General features: G+C 41.3%; 1 protein-coding gene across 1 annotated transcript in view; it reads right to left on the reverse strand.

Moving 5' to 3' along the window:
- EXOC4 (exocyst complex component 4) overlaps nt 1-20496 on the reverse strand; it is an 816876-nt gene extending 796380 nt beyond the window's left edge. Inside the window, exon 1 of the mRNA XM_018046915.1 lies at nt 20362-20496. Coding sequence (XP_017902404.1) covers nt 20362-20447 — 86 coding nt within the window. The 5' untranslated portion in view covers nt 20448-20496. The remainder of the gene's footprint in view (nt 1-20361) is intronic.

The raw sequence follows: 24623 nt of genomic DNA on the forward strand, positions 1-24623 counted from the left end.
ACAATAAGCAGTGAATGAGATAGATACACTTATTAAAATCTTTCAATAACTTAGTTTGATACATGGGCCACAGAGCTTTGTTTCCTCTATTATCCTTCTTCAGTAATTTTTTTTTAATTTAGTGTTATAATCAGTAACAAAGAAACCTTTTTCTCTTATCTGTTGGCTGCCGTAATTTCGCTCCATTAAATTCCCTCAGATTTGTCAGCTTATACATTCAGCATACTTTATTTCATTTATCTTTTTTAATTTAGGGAGGGGGTAGTTTAGGCTCTCTGTGATGGATGCAATCAATTATAAAGTCCATCATTAGAACTGCTTTCGGAGATGGTCTGTCAGCAAATCAATCACATATTCCCTTCCAGATTTTTGTAAGCAAACTACTGTAAAACGGTCTTTTCCAAACTGTCATTTAGAGCAAAAGATCTTAATTCGTGACTCACACAATATATAAAACGTTATCTTCCAACTTGGAGGGAGATTCAGCAGGCCAGTCTGATACTAATCTAACCTCTAAAAAGAATTTTGTAAATGTGTTAAGGGATGTCGAGAGATGATGTCCAGCATGAAATGGGGGACAGGAGGGACAGAAATGGAATGAAGGGAAAGGTGACGCTTGGATGGGTAGTGGTACAGGATACGCCCAAGGCAACACACTGGGAACCCCAAGACGTGAAGGAAGGCTGTTACCACGCCAGATCCTGTGTCCTTCTCTGCCAATTGGTAAGCCGACACCAGACTACCTCGAAGCTTACTTCCAGGAAGAAAATAGCACAGAAGCATTTAGCTAATTAAGTACATCAGAGTAGAGACCTTGGGGTTGGGGGGAGTCTTGGTTTCAAAGCTAGAGCAACCAATACTACTTGCAATATTTGGGTACAGGGTGGCTGAGCATGTCATCATGCTGTTTGTATGATACATAACTTTGCTCTTTAAATCTGAAATCTTCCAGGCTGTTAATCTCGAGTAAAGCACAATCAGAAAATGCCTTCAATTTATCAACTGTCCCAAAGGGAAGAGTTCCTAGATATTTAACTATTAGCTCCCCCTTTTCGCAGCAAACCACCATAGGCTTTTTTCAAAGCTACACTCAGTCAGTTTGCCATCTTTATGAGGCTTTGCAGGATTTCCTCCCCACCATCTGCAGAAGGAAACATGCCAAGCATTTGACATCGTTCACATTTACTAGTACGACTACCACCAAGGAAAAATGTCGGGGCTGAGAGACCACCTTCTTGGGCGTCAGCTATCACTGTAACACATCACCACACATCAGGGACGATTCAGAAAACCGAAAGGGTTACTGAAATGAAGATGAGAGCAAACTGGGTCTCTAAGCGGGTTTCGGTTCCTATGTTCATTTTCAGAAAAAATATCTGTAAAAGGAAACACCCTCTGCCATGTTTGGCCTCCACATCCAAAATTCATCCTCTAGATGTAAACTGGGCTGAATGACGTTTACCTTTAGTCAAAAATTTCTTGCATAAGAGCACTCTGAGAGGACAAAACCATTCAAGTTTTGTTTGTGCTTTGGGGTTTCTGTATGTGCACCATTTTTAAAGTCTTTATTGAATGTTACAATACTGCTTCTGTTTTATGTTCTTTTATCTGGAAGCATGTGGAATCTTACTTCCCCAACCAGGCACTGAACCCACACCGCCTGGATCGGAAGTGCAGAGTCTTAACCACTGGACCACCACAGAAGTCCTTAAAGTGTTTTGTTTTTTAGTTAGAGAAAAGGAAAGCAGCAATAACAACAGCCACTAATATCTAGAGAGGCTGCACATTTTATAGAAACTATGTTCAATCCACAGAACCACCCACTGGACTGGGTCCTGGTAACATACTTCCTCTCCCTTTTCACAGATGCCATAGCTGAGATTTAACACGGTAAATTTGCCCCATCTCACACAATGAGGGTAAGGGCTAGGGTGTGCATGTATGCTCACTGGCTCACTTGTGTCCGACTCTTTGAAACCCCATGGACTGTAGCCCACCAGACTCCTCTGTCCATGGAATTTCCCAGGTAAGAATACGGGAGTGGGTTGCATTTTCTACTTCAGGGCATCTTCCCGACCCGGGGATCACACCCAAGCCTCTTGCCTCTCCTCCAGTGGCAAGTGGATTCTTCACCGCTGTGCCACCTGGGAAGCCTAAGGCAGAGTACAGGAATTCAAAACCCACATCAGTCTGTTTCCAGGTTACACTCCTATCTCTTACAGATTTGTGGGCTACTCTGCAATCAAACTGTTTGGGTTGGAATCCACCGCTGCTGCCCACATGACCTCGGTCACAGTATCTCCTTTTGCCCACCTATAAAATGGAGATAGTAAGTATACCTTCCTTATAGGATTGCGGGTGAGAATTGGATGAAATTAAACAAGGCCTGGCATATCGCTAGCACTCCATATAAAAGGTTGGTGGCTGCCATTGTTGTAGTAATAGTAGTAACTGCAGTAAAGGCAGTAGCAGTTTTCCAATGTCATAGAAAGGGCATCCTTTAGAGACCAAGGTTCAGATTTCCTCACCCCCAAATACTAGATCATTAGGCACTGGGAATGAGGTCTGACCTCCCTTTCACTTTACTCCTCCTTAATGTCAACAACTGTGAAGAGTCGGAGACTTTATTCTACTTAGAAGCTAACGAGTTAGCCTGCCACAGTTTCGTGGGTGCTGGGAGAAGTCACAAAACTCCTGGGTGGGTCAGAAGCCAGGGACTTCATTAGTCATAGCACAGCAAGTAGCAAGAGCATCAGCATGTTTGTAACAGACTCCTTGCCCCCAAGTCCCACGGGCAGTGGGAAGATGGGCCCAGATGGATGCCTGCTGAGTTGCTGAACAGGACTCTGAGCTTTGAAAACTGAAGTTTTTACACTAAACAGTAAACATGCCTGCCATCTGCTCTGGAGGGAAGATTTTCTCTACCTTTTCAACAGGTCAAACAAACATCCTAAGAGTCTGTTAAAACAAAGGGCACCCATACTTTGCTCACAAGAATCTCAGAAACATCACCTTCCCAAGCAGAACTGTCCCTCAACAAAAATGAAATCTGATTGGGTTCCTCCAGGGACTGCATGGTGTCGAGCAATAGTCGACCATCAACAAAGACTCATTTCCAACCTGTTTTCAACAAAATGAGGCCAGAAATACAACACCTCACACAATAAATATCTGCAAAATGAGTGAATGATAGACCATAAGAGCAGACTAATTCTAGGGAGAGCCCCCACATATGCTACTGAAACCCAGAGAATTTCAGTGTGGGATTATCCTACTGTAAGTGGGTCACTTGACCTGAACTGAGAGCAGGATGGAAGAGAAGGCTTGTGATTGAGCTCACCCTGCCAGCCAGGTCAGGAACCTCTCCTTGGCCTGCTAAGCCTCTCGGTAAAGAAAAGATCACTCGCTCACAAACCCACTCCCCACAATTCTGAACTGTTCTTTCTTAAAAGGTCTTTCATTAAAACAAAATCCTCCCCTTCGTAATTTCTACCCATTGATGCTGAGGGGGAAAAAGTGAAAGTGTTCGCGCAATCGCGCTGGAGTCTGTGACCCCATGGACTGTAGCCCACCAGGCTCCTCTGTCCATGGGATTCTCCAGGAAAAAATACTGGAAGGGGTTGCCACTTCCTTCTTTAGGCTGCTGCTGCTAAGTCGCTTCAGTCGTGTCCGACTCTGTGCGACCCCATAGACAGCAGCCCACCAGGCTCCCCCGTCCCTGGGATTCTCCAGGCAAGAACACTGGAGTGGGTTGCCATTTCCTTCTCCAATGCATGAAAGTGAAAAGCGAAAGGGAAGTCGGTCAGTCGTGTCTGACTCTCCGTGACCCCATGGACTGCAGCCCACCAGGCTCCTCCATCCATGGGATTTGCCAGGCAAGAGTACTGGAGTGGGGTGCCATTGCCTGCTCCATCCTTCTTCAGGGGACCTTCCCAACTCAGGGACAGACGATTCTTTACCCACTGATCCTAGTTCTGCCTTTATCAGTAACTTAAGTCTATTCCCTCTTTCATGAAGTCTCTCTTTAAACAGTAAAGGACTCTTTAATACTTTCTCACGTTCAACAGCTCCAGTTTCTTCATCCATTTCTTCCACAGCATGGAAGCCCACCAGCCTTCTTAATTTCTTCTGAAGTCCCCTCGAAAGCAAGTGACACTCACACATAGGACTTTCTGCGTTACTCTCTGTGGTTTATATATACTAACTTATTTCAGACAACAGCCTGTGAAGGAGGTGCCATTGTTCTCTTTTTACATATGAGGAGCCAGAGTTGTGCGTTTGAGGCACAGAACTTTTAAGTTGCAGAGCCAGGCCTCAAACCTGGATAGTCTGGTCCTTAGAAGGTTCCCCTACCCTACCCCTCAAGATGTGGTACTCACAACTGACACAACACACTCCTAGTATAGCGTGACCATCCAAACATAAAGGGGTTTTATAGCCCATACATTAGAGCACTCTATTTCTAACAATGTGACCTAAAACTACATAGCATTTTTGTAAATACTGAGTCCAAAAACGATCCGAGATCCTTTGGACAGTAACTGCTGACAATCCAGCTTTCACTCTTCCTCTGCTTAGGAGATGTGAAAACTAGAAGCACAGGTTTACAGGACTCCCTGGGTCCCACCGTTCTGGGTAAAGAGGATCAAAGCGTGGCGCAGAGTATAAGCTACTGATTATCGATTCTACAAACAATGAAGCGGTTATCTTATACACACAGTTTAAGGTAACACTCAAAATGGTCCTGCGAGACAGTATCATAGCCTTTTTACAAGTCAGGAATCAAGGGAACAGAGAGGTAAAGCAGCTTGCGCAAATGTGCACAGCTAACATCAGAAATGAAAGCGGAGAATAACGTCAAAATCCACGGCCTTCCCACTATACATGCTATGAAACCTACCTTTCCTGGCTTCAGCCGCTGGGCTGCAGGACTGCACCCTAATCGAGCTACAGTCCACATGTGGAGAGAGGGGCGGACAGCCAAGAGATGTCAGGAGGGCACGCGGCAGCTTTTCTAGTATTAACAGTAACAGTCTTGAATGTGAACAGAAGGTTTAAAAAGCATGACCTAAAAAAAGCCATGGAACAGAGGAGAAACTACTTGAAGCTGCCATCCCAAGACGCTTTCAAGATACGGAATCATTCTTCAGAACTTTTTCCATTCCTATCTCAAAGTCATTATGCTTTACAAATTATTGCCAAGTTCATGAGAGTCGCTCAGTCATGTCCAACTCTTTGTGACCCAATGGGCTATCCAGTCCATGGAGGGGCACAAAAGCACAGATTTCAGTTAAACTGGACACACACATTTCTGGATCACTAAGAATTTTTCATTAAGACAGCTCTGGCATTTGCATGATGAATTATATCACTGGCTGTGACTCATTAATCCCAGGAAAGAATTTATTAATTAATCCCAGGAAGGAATTTATTTCCCCAGTGGACCTCAAGGACCATGGTATCTACACTAAGCTACAAGAAATATGTACATTAAATGATTCTAGTGAATTCACAGCCATCAGCTCCAAGCAAGCCCTATAAACAAGCATAAAAACCCAGGGTAAATAACTGCAGATCTAAACCCAAGTTTGATACCAGCTTCTGTATTTCAGGGTAGCCAGTCAAGTGTTTTGAAAGGAAAATAACTAGTCACCATAACTGGCTCTTTCAATGGAGCAATTTTGTTTTCACTTTGGACTTAATAGAGTAATGGTGTCCAGACAAGAGAAAGCACACAAAAGTCAATATTACTCTTAAAAAAGACAAAGGAAAGATCAAATATTTTAAAAAGCATGTCTATGAAAATAGGGTTAGTCACCCAAAGGTAACCCATCCCTCAAGAGAAACGATAACCTCCTGTCAAAGACAGAATAAGAGGGTGCAAAAAAAATCTAGAATTCTACCATCAGGAATACAGCAGAAGTGTCTTACTACACTGACCAAATGTCAAACATGAGGCATCTTGTGAAACTTTCAAGCTCTTTGACCTTGGGCAAGTCACTTAACATGTCTGGGCCTGTTTCTTTCCTTGTCAAACAGACAGGATCATAAGAGAACCTGCCCCACCACATTATCATGAGGATTGGAGAAGCGTGTGAATGCACTTTGTAAAATATAAAGTGCCCTCAATGCGTGGGTGGAAACATTATTAGCAATGAAATAAATCATTTGTGAATCACAACACTGTTAGCCCCAACCCCCTAAAGCTTCCCCCGCTAGAAAATGCCTGAGGATATTTATGAACTGAGATCAGACCTTTTCCCTGTATTCTTATGGTGCCTGGCACATTAAGTGCTTAGGCAAAGCTAAATAATGAGTAGCAGCAAAATGCAGGATCTGACGGGGTCATGGAGGGTTGTTTCCTGCCTTAAGAAACAACTGCAGCTAGATTATCTCACACAAAGAAATGCCTGTTCAGAAATCTAGAGGAAAGGGCCAACAAGAGTTACCTTGACCCTGTTTAGTCCATTCAGTCACTGAACAAACAGCTCTGACACACCCACAACTTAGCAGGCAAGGCTGTTAAGTGGCTAGAGATAGAGCTGTGAATAAAACCAGTCCCTCCCTCATGAAGCACAGTCTGGTCTAGAGCAGGCAACCCACGGAGGCCGGGAGAGCACGGGAGGAGCTATGGAAAAGTGAAGGCAGGGCATAACGGAGATTCTGACACAAGGAGGCCGGAGTGGGCTCTCAGATCAAGAGGGCATTCGAGGGGCTTCCCGGGTAGCTCAGTGGTGAGGAATCCACCTGCTAACGCAGATGACGCGGGTTCGACCCCTGGTCCAAGAAGATGCCACAGAGCAGCTAAGCCTGTGCACCACAACAACTGCGCCTGTGCTCTAGAGCCCAGCAGCCCCAACTCCTGAAGCCCTGGCACCCCTGAGTCCATGCTCAGCAGCAAGAGACGCCACCGCGACGGGAAGCCTCCACACTGCAACTAGAGAGTGGTCCCTTCTTCACAACTAGAGGAAAGCCCACACAGCAATGAAGACCTAGGAGGACACACACAAAAAAATTTTAATTAGGAAAAAAATAAAAATAACAGACTTGACAGTGAGGGAAGGAGAGAGTGAGACAAATTGACAGCAGCATGGAAACATGTATCACCATGTGTAAACCCGACAGCCAGCGGGAACGTGCTGTATGACGCAGGGAGCCCAAAGCTGGTGCTCGTGACAACCTCGAGGGGTGGGGTGGGAGGTGGGAGGGAGGGGACACATGTAAACCCATGGCTGATTCATGGTGATGTACAGCAGGAATGAACACAATACTGTAAAGCAATCTTCCTTCAATTAAAAATAATTTTTTAATTTTGAATCAAAAAAATAAAAAGATGGCATTTGAACAGAGCTTTCTAGAAAACTGGGAGGGGGGAGTGAGCAGACGTTAACTACCTGGGAACGCTGATTCCAGAGACCGCAGTAGACGCGCAGATCCTGGGGGAGGACATGGTTGGCCTGTTAAAGGAATGAGGAATGGCCCAGAAGCCAATATGGCTTCAGAGGAGCGAGGAAGTGATATGAGACAAGGTCAGGGAGGAGGCTGGGGGCCAGATCAGGACAGCCTTTCAGGCTCTTACTCCAAAGTGTTCTCTCAAGTCACCTGAGAGTTAGCACCAAGGCAAAGAATGACAGCTTTCAAACAGCAGTTAATGGCGAATAATCGGTAACAATAATCACTTTCAAGTTTCATCTCAATTCTATTCCATTTCTTTCCAAAAAAGATCTGAGACGGTTAGTACAAGAATCTGGACAATAGAAACAAGAAAGGGGAACTAGTTAAAGAGACGTAGAACAACGTCATGTAAACGTAACACAGGTATGCAGGTCATATGGACAAATGTAGTGTGTATGAAATGGAGCCCCCAAGTCAACTCTGAGGTTCCTAGCAGCAGATGCAAAAAGGGAAACCTAGCCAGTAATTCTCATTCTTGAAAAGCCAGATTCCAGTTCCTCCAAGGAAGCAAACTTTAATACTAAACTCTTCAAAAAAATTCATTTAGAACAAGGAGGCATTATATAACACAGTGAACAATGTCCTCAACAACCTTCTAGAAACAGCAACAAATCTTACATGGCGATTTCTTATAAGTTCCTCCAAGAACGTAACATTAAAACACAACTAAGACCTAAAAGATTTTTCAAAGACCCTGAATATGGTCCAGAGCATTAAGCTTTCCAGCGATTTTCATCTAAGAAGAGAATTTAGGGAATTTAAAGGACTAAGTGAATCAAATTATGTTTCATTAATTTCCGCCTTTGAGCAAGCCTTTTGATAGTTCAAGTTAACCAGACAGTAATTCTCTGAAGAGAGTCCCCAGTACGAGTATTTGGTATCAAGGGCTAATAGAGGACTATTAAACATTACAAGACAGAAAAGCAGGTAGTAAGGTTGACAACCCATTGTAAAAAATTCGCCTGACCAAGGCTCTTGCCTGCTTCTCAAGACTGCCAGGTTGTCACTCTGAAAGCATTTTAGGATATTTTAACAAATAAGAGTGCCCAGAGTACCACATATTACGGACTGAATTGTGACGCTGACACACACATACCCACACCACCAAGCACCACCAAATTCATTACGTTGAAGCCCTAACATAACCGCATTTGGAGGCAGAGCCTAGAAGGCAGGTCATAAAGATTACATCAGGTCATACATGCAGGGTCTTAATGGGATGGAACTGGCGTCCTTATAAAGAGAGGAAGAGACACCAAAGAGCCCTCTCCCTCTCCACGCACTCACAGAGGAAGGGCCTTCTGAGGACCCAAGGAGAAGGTGGCCATCTCCCAGCCAAGAAGAGGCCTCAAAAGTCACCCAGCCCTGACTGTACCGTCATCTTAGACTTCTAGTCTCCTAGAAGACAGACTAGGAGATTCTAGTCTCCCAGTTGCCCAGTCTGTGGTATTTTGTTACAGCTGCCTGAGCAGACAAGTACACCACCGTTCTTCTGCTTGGGTAAAATCTCAAGGCAGATGTTATCAGTTACCCTCCACTTAACCACAGCAACACAGATTCTTCCACGAGAAGAGTCAGCTGCCTGATGAGAGTCTCAGATAACTGAATTAATTAACCTGCTATAAGAAATATTTAACATCATACACCTGAATTTTGGTGACACCTGCAGTATAATTAGCATTAAGTCAGGCTTTCTGAAAACAGTTAATACGCTTAATTTTCTACTAAGGGCATTCCTTGTCGGCATCCAGTGACCTCTCCTCCAGGAATAATAAAGATTAACGGAACAATTAATGGAAATCCCTCCAAGCAACTCAGAAAAACTAATTACAAGTAAGGCTCCACATATCCAGAAATAACTTACCGGGACGCTACAGCTCTGCATAGCAAAACCCACAGTAAAATCAAACCTCTTCAGTGATCCCCATTCTGGGAAGTACTCAATGGGACTCTCAATAGACACACTAGACGTCACTGAGCCCCTGCATTTTTTTTTCCCCACTCATCAAGCACCTGAATCCCTCCGTCAGTACAGCCTTCTCTCATTAGGCCAATTCTTACGAATTTTTTACATTGCATCACAGAAAGAGAAGACAAGGAGTCATCCTTACAACGTTCTAACATTTTATAAGCCCCAAACTGAGAATTGGTAAATTCTCAGACATTCAAGGGTAAACTAATTTTTGAACCTCACTCCAAGCAGGAAGAAAACAATTTACTGATCTTTCTAGAACATAATATTCTTTATTATTGGCCCCAAAGTAAGGAAAAAAAAAAAGTCTAGAGCTGACATGATTCTTGAAATTGTGAACTGTTTTTTTCTAGTTAAAATGCTTTTAACTAGAAGATATTAAGCAGCATTATTAGATCCACTTAGCCCTTATTTCAAGGGCTTCCCTGGTAGCTCAGCAGTGAAGAATCTGCTTGCAATACCGGAGACCACCTGCAATACAGGAGACATAAGTTTCATCCCTGGGTCAAGAAGATTCCCTGGAGAAGGAAATAGCACCCCACTCCAATATTCTTGCCTGGGAAATCCCATGGACAGAGGAGCCTGGCGGGCTACAGTCCATGGGGTCGCAAAGAGTACATGACTTAGCAACCAAGCCACCACCACCACAGCCCTTATTTCAAAGTGTGAATCAGATTTTCTTTTCCTCGAAAATAACATTAATAACAGCCAACCTAAGACACACCTGATAGTTAACATATACCTATTATGTCAGGAAGGGCACTCAGTACAGTTCTGAGTAACACTGCTGCTGCTGCTACTGACTGCTAAGTTGCTTCAGTCGTGTCCAACTCTGTGCAGCCCCATAGACGGCCGCCCACCAGGCTCCCCCGTCCCTGGGATTCTCCAGGCAAGAACACTAGAGTGGGTTGCCATTTCCTTCTCCAATTCAGGAAAGTGAAAAGTGAAAGTGAAGTCGCTCAGTCGTGTCCAACTCTTAGTGACCCCATGGACTGCAGCCTACCAGGCTCCTCCGTCCATGAGAGTTTCCAGGCAAGAGTACTGGAGTGGGGTGCCATTGCCTTCTCCGCTGAGTAACATTAAGCACAAACTAAAGTGATGGAAAGAGAGGTTACTAAGACTATGAACTTGAACCAAACAAGTTTCAAACTGGTCTTCAAAGCCTGTTATGTGAGGCAGCGTCCTTTGATAAGATGAATTTACCAAGGCTTCCAACGAACTGTGAAAACGAGAGACCCTCATCGTAATTCTGAGTTTTGTCAGAAAAAAAGATCACACATTAAATACATGTGATGTGTATCACTATATAATCACATAAGACATGACGTCGTCACTCAAAGCATAACCAAATGTAACACTTTTAAATCGGATTTTATTATATTCAATTAGACACTGCAACTACTTCTTAATTAAGTTTTATTAGATCCCACAAAATACAAGACAATCCCACCCCGACTGATGGAGATTCACAATGACAAGTTCCTCTGAAAAAATTTTCTGAGGCATAAAAACATCCCTTAATTCACTCCAAAGAAACTCACTTCACATCAAGTGACAGTAAACAATTTCTGCTTTAAAGTCAATTGAAAATTCACGGGCGTCTTGCTTCAGACAGCACTTAGGGCCAATTACCACACCCGACGCATGCAGTTTTTTGTATTTCAATTAATTCGGTTATATAACCCACACTTCTGGGGACCAAAAACATAACTTGTAGCCAACAGAGAAGGCCATTACCAAAATTAAGTAGAATCACTCTTAACAAAGCCTGCAATAGTCAAGGGTTGACAAGGTCAACTTAAAATCTTCCCTACCCTTAGTGAACCAAACTCCACCTGTCTTCCACTCCCATTTTAAGCATCACATCCTTAAAGCACTGTCTTCAGTCATCTCATTTTTCACCTCCAGTGGAATGCCTTTGTTAGTACAACACAGTACGGTATTTGATCATTTTAAACGTGTAGGCTATTTCCTAAGGAGGAGTTTCTCGTGAATTCCTCAGAAACAGTGTTTTATTTATTTATATAAATGTATATGTTTATATTAACATATTATACGCTGATAGGCTAGTTTGGAAATTCTGGGTTACACAAATTGAAGCAGGTTTCGTAACCACATTCATTTTCAGGAGACTTTAATATGTTAATGTTCAAGGTGCCTCTGGGAGGGAGTGTTTGGGTGGGGACAGAGTGAACAGAACATGAATATATTATGCAGCATTTCTGCAATTTATTAACCTACAGAACCTTGTCATTCCCACCAATCCCCACCCCCCCATCTCCCCAGCATATATATTATACACATACATGTTCATGTTTACAGAAATGTTCAAAACACGAACAGAAATTAAGGAACTCATCAAACTCAGCCTCAAAAATCAGCAGCACATTCCCATCATGTTTTGTCTATACCCTCACTGGCTCTAACCTTCTTCTGTATTATTTTGAAGCAAATCCTAGACATGATATTTTACTGGTTTATTGCAGTAAGTATCTCTTAAGAATAGTACTTTTCAAAAGACAGCCATACCATTATCTCAGCTAAAAACAAGTTAACAACACCACCTGGTTTCTTGTATCTTACTTTCCCAACTTACGTCTTTAAGGGCTACTCAAAGCTTTGATGAGTAGTGGACTCACCTGAGACTCCTATAAAACAGCAGATTCGGGTCAAGCGGTTCAGGTGGTACCGAAGAGTCTGCATTTCTAACAAGCTCTTAAGCGATACTCTGAGTGTAAAACACTGTTTCTCGTAATATTCAGTGCAATGATAGTAAGTTTAGACAGCAAGTTTCCAATGGAAAAAAACACCTGAATTACATGCCACTGTATTTTTTGAAAGGGTTTTATAAAAATTTTTAAAAGAATAAGTAAAAGTCATTAAAGGTTCTAAAGGTTCTCCTAAGGATCTTGAAATACGTTTCTTACCATGTCAAATGATACACAATTTTCCCTTATAACTTCCTGTTAAATGGGGGCTCCCTGGTTTTTCAAGGTGAAAAACACAAAGGACTGGCTACCATAAAGACCAAGGTCATAACTCATTCCATAGCTAGAAAGCCGTTAACAAAAATGTAAGGAACAGCAGAGTATAAGACCGGAGGGAGCAGAGCTCACCACTGCAAACCGAAAAACACCAGCACAAGCTGAAACACCCCAATGAAAACAAAAAAACCACCACCAACAGAAACATTGTAAGTACTATGCCATCCAAAGAAAATACATTTACTAGCCACACTAGACCTCAGGTTAACAAACAATACCATCACAGGTATCAAATTAAAAAACTATATTTTAAAAAATAAACATATAAACAGATACAAACTAGTTCCAAGGCATTTCTAAGAGTTCTGAAGGAAAAGCTCCTGAAAAAGAACTATATGAAGTTAATTTTAACTAAACACTCCACAAAATACTGCAAAATCAGAAAGACCATCAGTGCTGAGGTACCTAGTTCACTTTCAGGCTACAACTATTTTTAGAGCATCTTATGCTTCCTCTTTCAGCATAGACAACCCAAAATTTGGACTCAGGAAAATTAACCTTTTGAGATTTTTTTTTTTAATATGAAGCACTGATAGACTTCTGCTCCAGGACTGGTTGAAATCATAGGAAACAGATTTACCTTCCCATCCGAAACAACAAACAAAAGATTTCAAAACCTTGGACATGAAAGCTGCTGGAGTTTGCTGAGCACAGTCCTGGAGAAGAGAGCGCTAACCAGAGCACCCTGGAGACCTGTGGAGAAGCTTCCTAGAGTCTTCCCCCATGCATGTGTGGCAGAAAACGACTCCAGGCCACAATAAGAACCACCTGAAAGTACTTGCAAGAACAATGATCTGGAATCACACAGCCAGAGTGAAAAATCCCACCACTCACAGAGCACTATCTAGGTGGAATACGAAGAAGGATTCTGCCACAGTCTGAGATAAAATTGCCCTGAACTAAATGCTGCTTGGCTCCTGGTTGTTGTTTACTCACTAAGTCGCATCTGACTCTTCCAACCGCATGGACTGGAGTCCACCAGGCTCCTCTGTGCATGGGATTTCCCAGGCAAGAATACTAGAGTGGGCTGCCATTTCCTTCTCTAGAGGATCTTCCCCACCCGGGGATTGAACCCCTGGCTCCTGCACTGCAGGCGGACTCTTTACTGCTGAACCACAGAGGGGAAGCCAATTAGCAAAATCTAAACAGGGCCTCAAAGGGCTACTCTCTTTCTGAGTAAGTTAACCACATCCCAGAAAACAACGCTCAAGAATATTTATGGGAAAACAAAGATATCCAACATGAGTACATAACAAGGTAAAAATCACAAAGTCTAGCATCCAAGAAGTGCAAGGCATATGAGGGGAGGGGAGATTAATCATCTGAAACGAACCCCAAAATGATAACATGATAAAACTAGTAAACAAGAACACTTAAAGGGTTAACCTGTATTCCATATGTTCAAGAAACTACAGGAAAGACTGAAAATATTTTTTTTAAGACCTAAATTAAATCTCTGAAAGAGCAAAACCACAATCTAATAAAAATTACATTACATGGAATTAACCGCAGTATGGGAATTGCAGAAAAGATTAATAAAATTTAACACACAGCAAGAGAAACCATATCCAAAAAAAAAGGAAACCCACCTAGGAAAAAAAAGACCAAAAAATAAAAAGAAAGACAGCATCAGTACTCAGGGAGCTGCTGGACGACAGGAAGTGTCTTAAACTACTTAGAGGTAAATCTGACAGACAACACGTGGACTTACACTTGAAATCTACAAAGAAACTGCGGAGAGGAACTGAGTGAAGAGAGATAATACTGTTTACGGATCAGAAGACATATTGTTGAGGTCAATTCGCCCATATGAATCAGGACATTCAAAGAAATCCTAACCAAAATCCCAGTGGGTTTATTTTAGAAATTGATTGGCTAATTTGGACATGGAAACGCAAAGAACCTAGAAGAGCCAAAATTAACTTTCAAAAAGTAGAAGAGAGCTGGAAAGCTTATGTTACCTGTCTCCAAGACTTACAAAGGCAGAAATCAGGACTGTGCAGCACTGTCATTAAGATAAACAGACCAGAGGGTCAAAAAATAGATCCACACTGGCCACCCGATTTTCGATAAAGGTACAAAAGAAATTCAAGGGGAAAAAAAAATAGTCTTTTAAACAAGTGGTGTTGGGAACAACAGGGTATCCTTACAAAAAAACTGAACTGGAAAAAAAATTAACAAGGATGCCGGGAGTGTCTATCTTGACATGGGCAGTGATTACAAAAGCAAAAATTGTCATATACTTAATATGTGTGCACTGTACTATATGTATATATACCCTAAAAATGGAGACAGTAAAGTTATAGGTTTAACACATAGAGTATGATATCATAATCTTTTTTTTTTACTATTTCTATCTATTCATCCAACATTTCATACAGAGAGATAGACACACAGAGAAAGGGAGAGACAGAGATCTGAAAATAGGTTCAGCTAATACTAGTGATGGTAACTTAAGGAAATAAGTTTGGAATAATATTTTTTTACTTTCATCTGCAGTTTTCTGCATTTCCATTGTTTGATTACTTTACAATGAGTATGTACCATTTTTATAACAATGCAATGATTTTTAAAAGCTTAAAGAAAATTTATTAACAATGGTTAATTCTAGGTGAAGAGAATATGAGTAATTTATATTTCTCTATCATTTTCTATATTTTTTAATCCCCCCAGTTAAATATTTATACAAATACAAAGATATAATATTTATACCATTTTTGTTATGCTAAAAATATGTTAACTTTGTTATAACTACAACTATTAAACCTCTGTATGTACCTGGACAGGATCTACATGAAAACCTTAAAAACAACAACAGTATTTTGAGAAACAGGAGTTTTAGACAATGTTTCTCTTTATTTTTTTTAACAAGTTTGTGTGATACAATTTTTATAAAGAAAATGGGAAAAGTTGCAATGACAAGCATGCATAAAAAGAGAACAGAAAGCACAGAACGTTGGTGAAGACCTCACATACATACAACAATGGAGAAAAGATCATCTTTTCAACAAATGGTGTGAGAACTGAACATCACAACAAAAATCAGTCTAGACAGAGGTCTTATAGCTTACACAAAAATTAACTCAAAATGAATATGAGATCTAAATATCAAACACCTAGAAGTTAGCAACGAAGAAAACTGAGATGACCTGCGGTACAGCAGTGACTTTTTAGCTAAATCAAAGACATGATCCATGAAAGAAACAAGTGACAGCTGGATTTTACTAAGATGAAAAACTTCTGCTGATCATATCCCCCAACATTAAACAGCCTGGATGGGAGAGGAGGTTGGAGAAGGGTGGTGGTGGTGGTGTAGTTGCTCAGTCGTGTCCAACCATTTGTGACCAAATGGACTGTGACCCGCCAGGTTCCTCTGTCCATGGGGTTTTCCAGGCAAGAATACTGGAGCGGGTTGCCATGCCCTCCTCCAGGGGATCTTCAAAACCCAGGGATCGAATCTAGGTCTCCCACATTGCAGATGGAGTCTTTACCATCTCAGACACCAGGGAAGCTCAAGAATACTGGAGTGGACTGCCAAGCCCTCCTCCAAGGGATCTTCCCAACCCAGGGATCAAACCCAGGTCTGCCGGCATTGCAGGCAGATTCTTGACCGCTGAGCCACGAGTGAAGCCGACAATCTCCAGGGCTCTGCTCCAGTGACCTTTCCTGCCACAGTGTGTCATGGACCTCAAAGCTCTTTGTTCAAAGCTCTAACCAAAACGTGGACTCCTGCAGCAAAGTGTACTTTGAATTAAATACAGGGGTGACCAAAATACTCTGAAGAGGAAGGGGCTTTATCAGGGGTCTACAATAAACGGTTTTCTAAGGGTCTGAAATTCCAACTTCTGTGAAGACATGAGCTGATGACAGTGTGCTCCTCTTACTGCCTTCAGACCTCCCTGCCATCTGTAAGCAGTGTCTGTCCACAAAGGCTCTGCTCTGAGGTTTCAAGGAGGGCTCCTCCAGGCACAGCTGAAGTTTGTCTTCCCAATTAAGCCGGCTATTAAAGGCCAACTTATAAAAAGAAGAGAGTCAACACTTAATTGGGAAGTAAATCACCTAACAGTAAGTGGTAGACACATTTCCCAATTAAAAATCTGACAAGACCTCACAAAAATAAAATAGCATCTCCAAAATGCCATCTTGCTTGTTTCCGGTTTAGAAAGGCTGCCTGCCCCAACTTCACACCAAGCAAAAGGTTAGGGGGAAAAAGATCAATAGAAAAATAGGAAATGCTGTGTCTGTGTGTGTCTGTAAAACTGTCCCAGTTGTACATCAGCAAGTAATCAGGTCCACCCGATTACTTTCATTTTAAAGGGTCAGGGGCAAGACTTAAAAAGCTGTGGTTAACAGCAGCTTCCAAAATCAATCCTAAACACTCTGTCTCCTCATCAAAGCCCCGCCTCATGAAAGAACAACCTCTTTTGTTAAACCCCAGAGTCCACCCTCTGAATCATCTGGCCATCCTGAAATGGTTTTTTTCAGTGTTTTGTAAATGGTAAAGAATTGCACTTATGAGTCTCAAAGCACTTAAATAACCCATCCACCAAATGTAATCCCTCCATTACAATTACACTGTATTTTTTTACATCATTTTGACTTTTAAATGCCTTAAAGTGATGCACTATCACACTACCAAAATAGTCACCCTTTAATTACTTGGTACCATGGCTGCAAACAGTGATGAGCCTTGGGTATTCCCCATGTCTATTCTGACACTGTCCTCAGGTCAAACCCTCATCCACCTACAGTCTTTTTCCAGTTAAAAGGTGCTTCTAACAATAAATGGTGTTCCAACTAATAGGAATAATACGAGAATATAAAGCGCTATGTTAATACATAATGGAGCATAGAAATGACACTTTTTACATATCAGAGCAGGAGAACTGAAGGAGAATTTTTAACATTCACTATTCAAAAGAGGAAAACAACTGCTCATTGATAGAAAAAGATAAAGCTAAACTAATCAAACTCTTCAAAGGACAATGGACTCTATCACTCACAAGCCATTTATTTTGTGACAAACTGACAGGTCCAAGGAAGCCTGAAAGAGAACTGGCGTGTACCAGAGACATCTTCAGGGATGTTCAGATTTTATAAACATGAGTCTAAAATGGTTTTGCTCTTTGAGGCTTGTTGCCAAAGCAACCAGGAAAGCTACAGTCTTTGAGAGAGAATTTGAAAAGAGGTTAAGGATAAGAGGAGGTAATCAAAGTTTCATGTGAGGAATTTACAATCATGAATACAATGTTCAAGAAGAGTAACAGGAAGAATACAAATTGAACAGATAGACAAAGCAGCAACTTAGGAGTCACAGAACAATCTACTAACAAGAGATACGAATCCTCATTCTTTTTATTCCCATTTTATTGAGATATATATGACATACAACATTGTAATTATTCAAGGTATACAACATAATGATTTGAGATATACTATACTGCAAAATGATTATCCCAATAAGTTAGCATCCATCACCACTAATTTTTCCTTGTGATGAGAACTTTTAAGAGCTACTCTCTTATCAACTACTTTCCTCTCTGCTCTTCCCTCAATTACGCCCCCGAAACTCCCCCATCCCAAATACCAGGGTAAAACTCCCATTTTCCTCTCATTCACTGCTATTATTTATGAAATGGAAACCACTGGCTGTTTCAGAGCACATCAGGGATGAAACAAGGAATTAGCAACACCCAAATCTTCACTCCAACACCAAAATTTTCCTGTGACTCAGAGAAATGTTGAAATACTCTGAGACCAGTAACATCCAGTCTTAAACAAGGTCCTACGTAACCATGAACTCCAATCCTTACTAACCTCGCCCAGGATGCTGGATCTGGACACTCCAATATAGCATGCTGGTAACAGATTATAATAAAGTAAAAATGTTATTCAAGCGATCTGAGGTGGCCAAGGATAGGGAAGAAAAATGAGTTAGCAATATACAACAGAAGTCAGAGTGAAAAATGTCCAGGTCCAAATCACAGTGGTAATGTGAAGATAACAGAGACAAATAAGAGACACATGGACAACCACCAAATCATATCCATAACACCCCGCAGATTCCCCCTGAAGAACATATAGGCACAGTCAACCAAAGGCAACATATGTTTCCAATCAGTATCAGTTTAAAAAAAAAAAAGCTTTAGTTTGATATAAAGGTTTTTTTCAAATAAAGGCCATTTTGGGTAAACTTAAATGACTTTTAAGAAAACTGATATACCAAAAAAAAAAAAAAAGAAAGGAGCAAAGACTACAAAATCATAAATACTTGAGAAGGCACATTTGTATATACTGCTATCTTCTCTAATCCCCACTCCACTTTTGTTGAAAATAACTGCTCCTTCTAGATTTCCAGCACATTTCATCTGTCTCTTCTAGCCTTATGTCATGTTGTTACTCACATATTTTATCCCTCAAGTAGTCTGTACTCTCAAGGGTACCATCATGTCAAATTCATCTTTGCAAAACTCGGGGCATCCACTCATTCATTCAACAAATATTTACTAACTACATAGTAAGTGCCAGGCTCTGTACAACACACTGACACTAAACTCGTACTATTTAAATGAATGTTGACTATAAAGCAAAAATAAAAACAAGTTCAAAAAGGAATCCAAACAAATTCATGTATTATAGTTCCACAGGAATGAAGCTGGGAAACTAAAAATAATCTACTTGGAGTTTTAGTATCATGATAAACATTCACACTACTTGTGTTTTGTCTTGGCAAGACTGGGTCCACAAGAAACTGCATTTTCTCTGTATGACCTACCAAGTATATTACATATTTCCATACAGAGAATTATCCTCTTAATCCTAAAGAAAGTTTAGTAATAATGATTCCATATGTCACAATCTTACTTTCAGAGAAGCCTAAATACCCTTGAGATGGGTCTTTATCAGTCCATGATGGGGTGGGCTGTTTTAAAATTTAGATCTGTTCATTCATTCAAATGCCTACAAACTACCAGATACTGTTGAGCCTGGGTTTTTAAAAGGTTATCAGAAGCCCTCCAAAAACTCAACCAGAAGTTTAGCTTAGGTGGAGGAAAGGGGGAGGGAGATGTTTCATTTTATGAAAAATACATGGGTTGAAATTCATATGCTAACAGCATTTTAACGTGTCGTAATACATTTCGTTCAGCTTGCTTTTAGCCACTCCCTGTATCATCCTTAGAGGGATTTGAATGAATTCTCCACTCTTAGTATAATTTACGTTAAGAAAATGTGGCCCCTAGAAGGTCGACACTCCTACTCCCACCATACAGGGTCTGGAAAAATGATATGCATAGAGGATAACTTGAAATTTGTTTTGCTTTTTAAGGACTAGATCGGAATACGAAGGCAGAACAAAAATCAGCACGTATGTGTGCCTTCAAATCCACAACTCTTCTAACCAGCTCACGACAGATTCTCGTACTTGAGGCTGAGCCATGCACAGGTGGTTGGAGGTGTGCAACGTGTGAAAACAAAATCTGCAATTCGTGTCAGAGGTCTCCGGACGTCAGGGCCTGACACCCAGAAGTCCAGGGAACAAGGTGCCTTCCACAGCGAGCGATGATGAAGACAATGAATCAATACATGTGTGAGTAAGTGGACACACCTGGCTTTCTCTACCAAACCCCAAAGACCGTGCTTTCAGGGCCCGGGGACCCTAGTGGAAAGCTCTGGCAGTAAATTAGACAAACACTGAGAGGCCAGGCTCCTCCCTCTGGCCCAACCCCAGAGAAAAAGTGAGAACTGCGGGGGCCCTTGGGAGGGGCTGGGGGGAGGCAAGGAGGGAAGGGAGGGGTCGGCAGGGTGGAACCCAGCTAACCCTTCTCCCTTCCAAAGCGGAGATCGAGCCGCTGCCCCCTGTCCCCTGCCCCTGCCTCCCGCCTCCCTCACCTGATCACAGAGATGAGCAGCCCCGAGGGGTCTTTGCTTTTGCTGACTGTGCTTCTGTATTTCCCACCAGCTCCTTCTGCCGCCATCTTGGTGCAAGGGGGAGAGCGGGTGGGCTGGAAGGAACCAAGTGTAAACTCTGTAATTGACCTCTCTGGAGAGTGCACCAATGGGAGAGGGGAAGTCCAAAGTCACAGAACTGAATAACCCAATCGCTGAAGAGAGGAGGCGGGACGTAGGAAGTTAAGTTTCACGCCCCACGCGCGCTCTAAGCACTCTGGGAATTGTAGTTTCCTTCCTCGGTTCCAGGGCGCGCAGGAAAACTAAACCAGTTGCGATTTGGTGAAATCGTCTAATATCTTCATTTGTATTTATTCTGATCTTGAGTTTTTCCCCCAGTTTTATTGTTTTAGAATTGTATTAGTTTTTAAATTATATTTATCTGACGATGCCAAAGTGCGTACATGGGGTGTGTAGAGTCTGTCCTTGATGTCTGTATGACAAAAGTTTTTACTTTAAGCACAAGCGGTTTTTTAAAAATCCAATAAAATGCGAAAATGGATAGATACAGAAATTCTTTTCTTTAGTATTATCTAAAACTAAATGCTTATGTATTAGCTTAATGTGTGAATTCAGTTATTTTGTTATTTCCGGACAATTCTAAAAAACATGCAAGGAGTAACACACAAATAGAATTGATAAAGAAAACGGAAAAACCGAGAAGCAAAACTGACCAGCTTGCAGATTCCTTTTCTTCTCAAGCTAAATAAAATATAGCTGGCAATAATGCACAACTGTGCTTTCTTAACATTTTTACTGGTAAGTTTTCATATGTCCTGCATCTGGCTCAACTGGCTTAGTCATAAATTCAGTGGATGAAATGAACAGAACAAGATTAGCATAAGAATGGAAAGAGCATAAATTGAGGAGGGAAGGTAGTGAGTGATCTGCTTAGTAGCAGTAGAGATGAAAGAACTTCAGAGATGAATAGAAAGCAGACAGAGAGGTCCTGGAGCTGTGAAATAGCCAGCACAGAGCACCTCCAGTACTTTGATTAGGCAGGTATCAGCTGGCAGAGGTTCACAGTGATTTTATGAAATAACTTGTAGATACACCCACACATGCATATACATATTTTTTTAAGTGTTCATTACCTTCGGCTCAATAATTCCAGTTCTAGGGATTCTGATTCTAGAGAAATAGAGATACAGAACAAAATGTTAAAATTTTTAAAACAACATAGATGTATTAAATAAATTATAGAACATCCACACAAGAATATAACATGTAGCCACTGGAAATCATAATTTTAGTGGTTTTTAATGAAGAAAACATGTTCGTGATGTACTTGCAAAAAGCACATTATAAAATTAAAGAATGCATGTATGTGAAAAGGGGTAATTGAGCCTAGTGGCTAAGGATGTGGGCAGTAAGAAGGGGGGGGGGGGGGAATCATCTCAGTTGAAACAGAAAAAGCTTTAGACAGAATCGAAAAACCTTTTCATGATGAAATGCTCAGAAAACTGGAAGTAGAAGGGAATTTATTCAATACGATAAAAGTTGTTCATTAAATAAAAAAAAAACACAGCTAATGCTCAATGGTCAAAAACTTTCCAGCCATGATCAGGTACAAGCCAAAGATGCCCACTTTGCCACTTCTATTCAGTGAAGTACTGAAAAGTCTAGCCAAAACAATTAGGCAAGTAAAAAATAAAAAGCATTCAAACTAGAAAGGAAGAAGTATGTGTAGACAACGTGGTTGACATATGGAAATCCTAAAGAATTTTTTTAAAACTATCAGAGCTAATAAATTAATTCAGCAAGGCTGCAGGATACAATATCAAAACAAAAATATCAATAGTATTTTTAGACACTAGACACTAGCTATATGAACAATCCAAAAAGGAAATTAACAATTCCATTTACAATAGCATCAAAAAAAGATAAAATATTAAATAATAAATTTAACCAAAGAGATGAAAGACTTACTCAGTGAAAACTACAAAACCTTGCTGAAAGAAACTAAGAAGATGTAAATAAATGGAAAGACATCCTGTGAGCATGGGTTGGAAGAATTAATATCATTAATATGTCAATAGTCCCTAAAGCTATCTACAAATTCAGTGCAATCCTTATGAGAATTCCAATAGTCTTTCTGCAGCATTGGAAAACCTGATCCTAAAATTTAAATACGAGGAATTTACTGTATGGCAAGGAACCTCAAAGAGCCAAGAAGAATCTTGAAAAAACTGTGGTATGATATGTGTATATGATTGAGGTATCAACAAAATGTGCTGCTGCTAAGTCTCTTCAGTTGTGTCTGACTCTGTATGACCCCATAGACGGCAGCCCACCAGGCTCCTCTGTCCCTGGGATTCTCCAGGCAAGAACACTGGAGTGGGCTGCCGTTTCCTTCTCTAATAACAAAGTGTGACATATCAACATCCAATGGAATATTATTCAACCATAAATGGAAATGAAATACTAAAGCATGATACATCGTTAATGACACTTGAAAACAATATACTAAGTGAAAGAAGCCAGACACAAAAGGCTGCACAGTGTATGATTCCATTTATTAAAAAAAAAAAAAAACACCTAGATTAGAGGAATTCATACAAACAGAAAGAGAGGAGGTGGGAATGGGGAACGACTGCTTTATAGACCCAGGGGTCCCTGTGATTCACTCCCAGCCCTTCACACGCTTGTTAGATTATCTTAGTGTGTGCATGCTCAGTTGTCTCCGACTCTTTGCAGCCCCATGAACTATAGTGCACCAGGCTCCTCTGTTCATGGGACTTTCCAGGCAAGCATGCTGGAGTGAGTTGGCATTTCCTCCTCCAAGGGATCTTCCCGACCCAGGGATCAAACTGGAGTCTCCAGTGTCTTCTGCATCAGCAGGCAGATTTTTTACCACTGTGCCACCAAAGATGCAGACTGTCTTAGGTGAGTTACTTAATCTTTCTGGGCATGAGTTTCCTTATCTATCAAGCATATGATTATAGAACTTCTATTAGACAATTATAGTAAAACTGTGACATATACATGATCAGCACTTTGTAAATAGTACATGAACCACGAACTTCCAGATATTCAAGCTGGATTTAGAAAAGGCAGAGGAACCAGAGATCAAATTGCCAACATCTGCTGGATCATCGAAAAAGCAAGAGAGTTCCAGAAAAACATTTATTTCTGCTTTATTGACTATGCCAAAGCCTTTGACTGTTCAGTTCAGTTGCTCAGTCGTGTGTGACTCTTTGCAACACCATGAACCGCAGCACGCCAGACCTCCCTGTCCATCACCAACTCCCGGAGTCCATCCAAACCCATGTCCATTGAGTCAGTGATGTCATCCAACCATCCCATCATCTGTCGTCCCCTTCTCCTCCTGCCCTCAATCTTTCCCAGCATCAGGGTCTTTTCAAATCAGTCAGCTCTTCATATCAGGTGGCCAAAGTATTGGAGTTTCAGCTTCAGCATCGGACCTTCCAATGAATATTCAGGACTAATTTCCTTTAGGATGGACTAGTTGGATCTCCTTGCAGTCTAAGGGACTCTCTAGAGTCTTCTCCAACACCACAGTTCAAAAGCACCAATTCCTCGGTGTTCAGCTTTCTTTATAGTCCAACTCTCACATCCATACATGGCCGCTAGAAAAACCATAGCCTTGACTAGACGGACCTTTATTGACAAAGTAATGTCTCTGCTTTTCAATATGCTGTCTAGGTTGGTCATAACTTTCCTTCCAAGGGGTAAGCACCTTTTAATTTCATGGCTGTAATCACCATCTGCAGTGATTTTGGAGCCCAGAAAAATAAAGTCAGCCACTGTTTCCACTGTTTCCCCATCTATTTGCCATGAAGTGATGGGACCGGATGCCATGACTGTGTAGATCACAATAAACTGTGGAAAATTCTGAAAGGGACGGGAATACCAGACCACCTGACCTGCCTCTTCAGAAACCTATATGCAGGTCAGGAAGCAACAGTTAGAACTGGATGTGGAACAACAGACTGGTTCCAAATAGGAAAAAGAGTATGTCAAGGCTGTATATTGTCACCCTGCTTATTTAACTTCTATGCAGAGTACATCATGAGAAACACTGGGCTGGAAAAAGCACAAGCTGGAATCAAGATTGCCGGGAGAAATATCAATAACCTCAGATATGCAGATGACACCACCCTTATGGCAGAAAGTGAAGAAGAACTAAAGAGCCCCTGGATGAAAGTGAAAGAGGAGAGTGAAAAAGTTGGCTTAAAGCTCAA

Source organism: Capra hircus, chromosome 4 (assembly GCF_001704415.2).
Source record: "Capra hircus breed San Clemente chromosome 4, ASM170441v1, whole genome shotgun sequence".
NCBI classification, from domain to species: Eukaryota; Metazoa; Chordata; class Mammalia; order Artiodactyla; family Bovidae; genus Capra; species Capra hircus.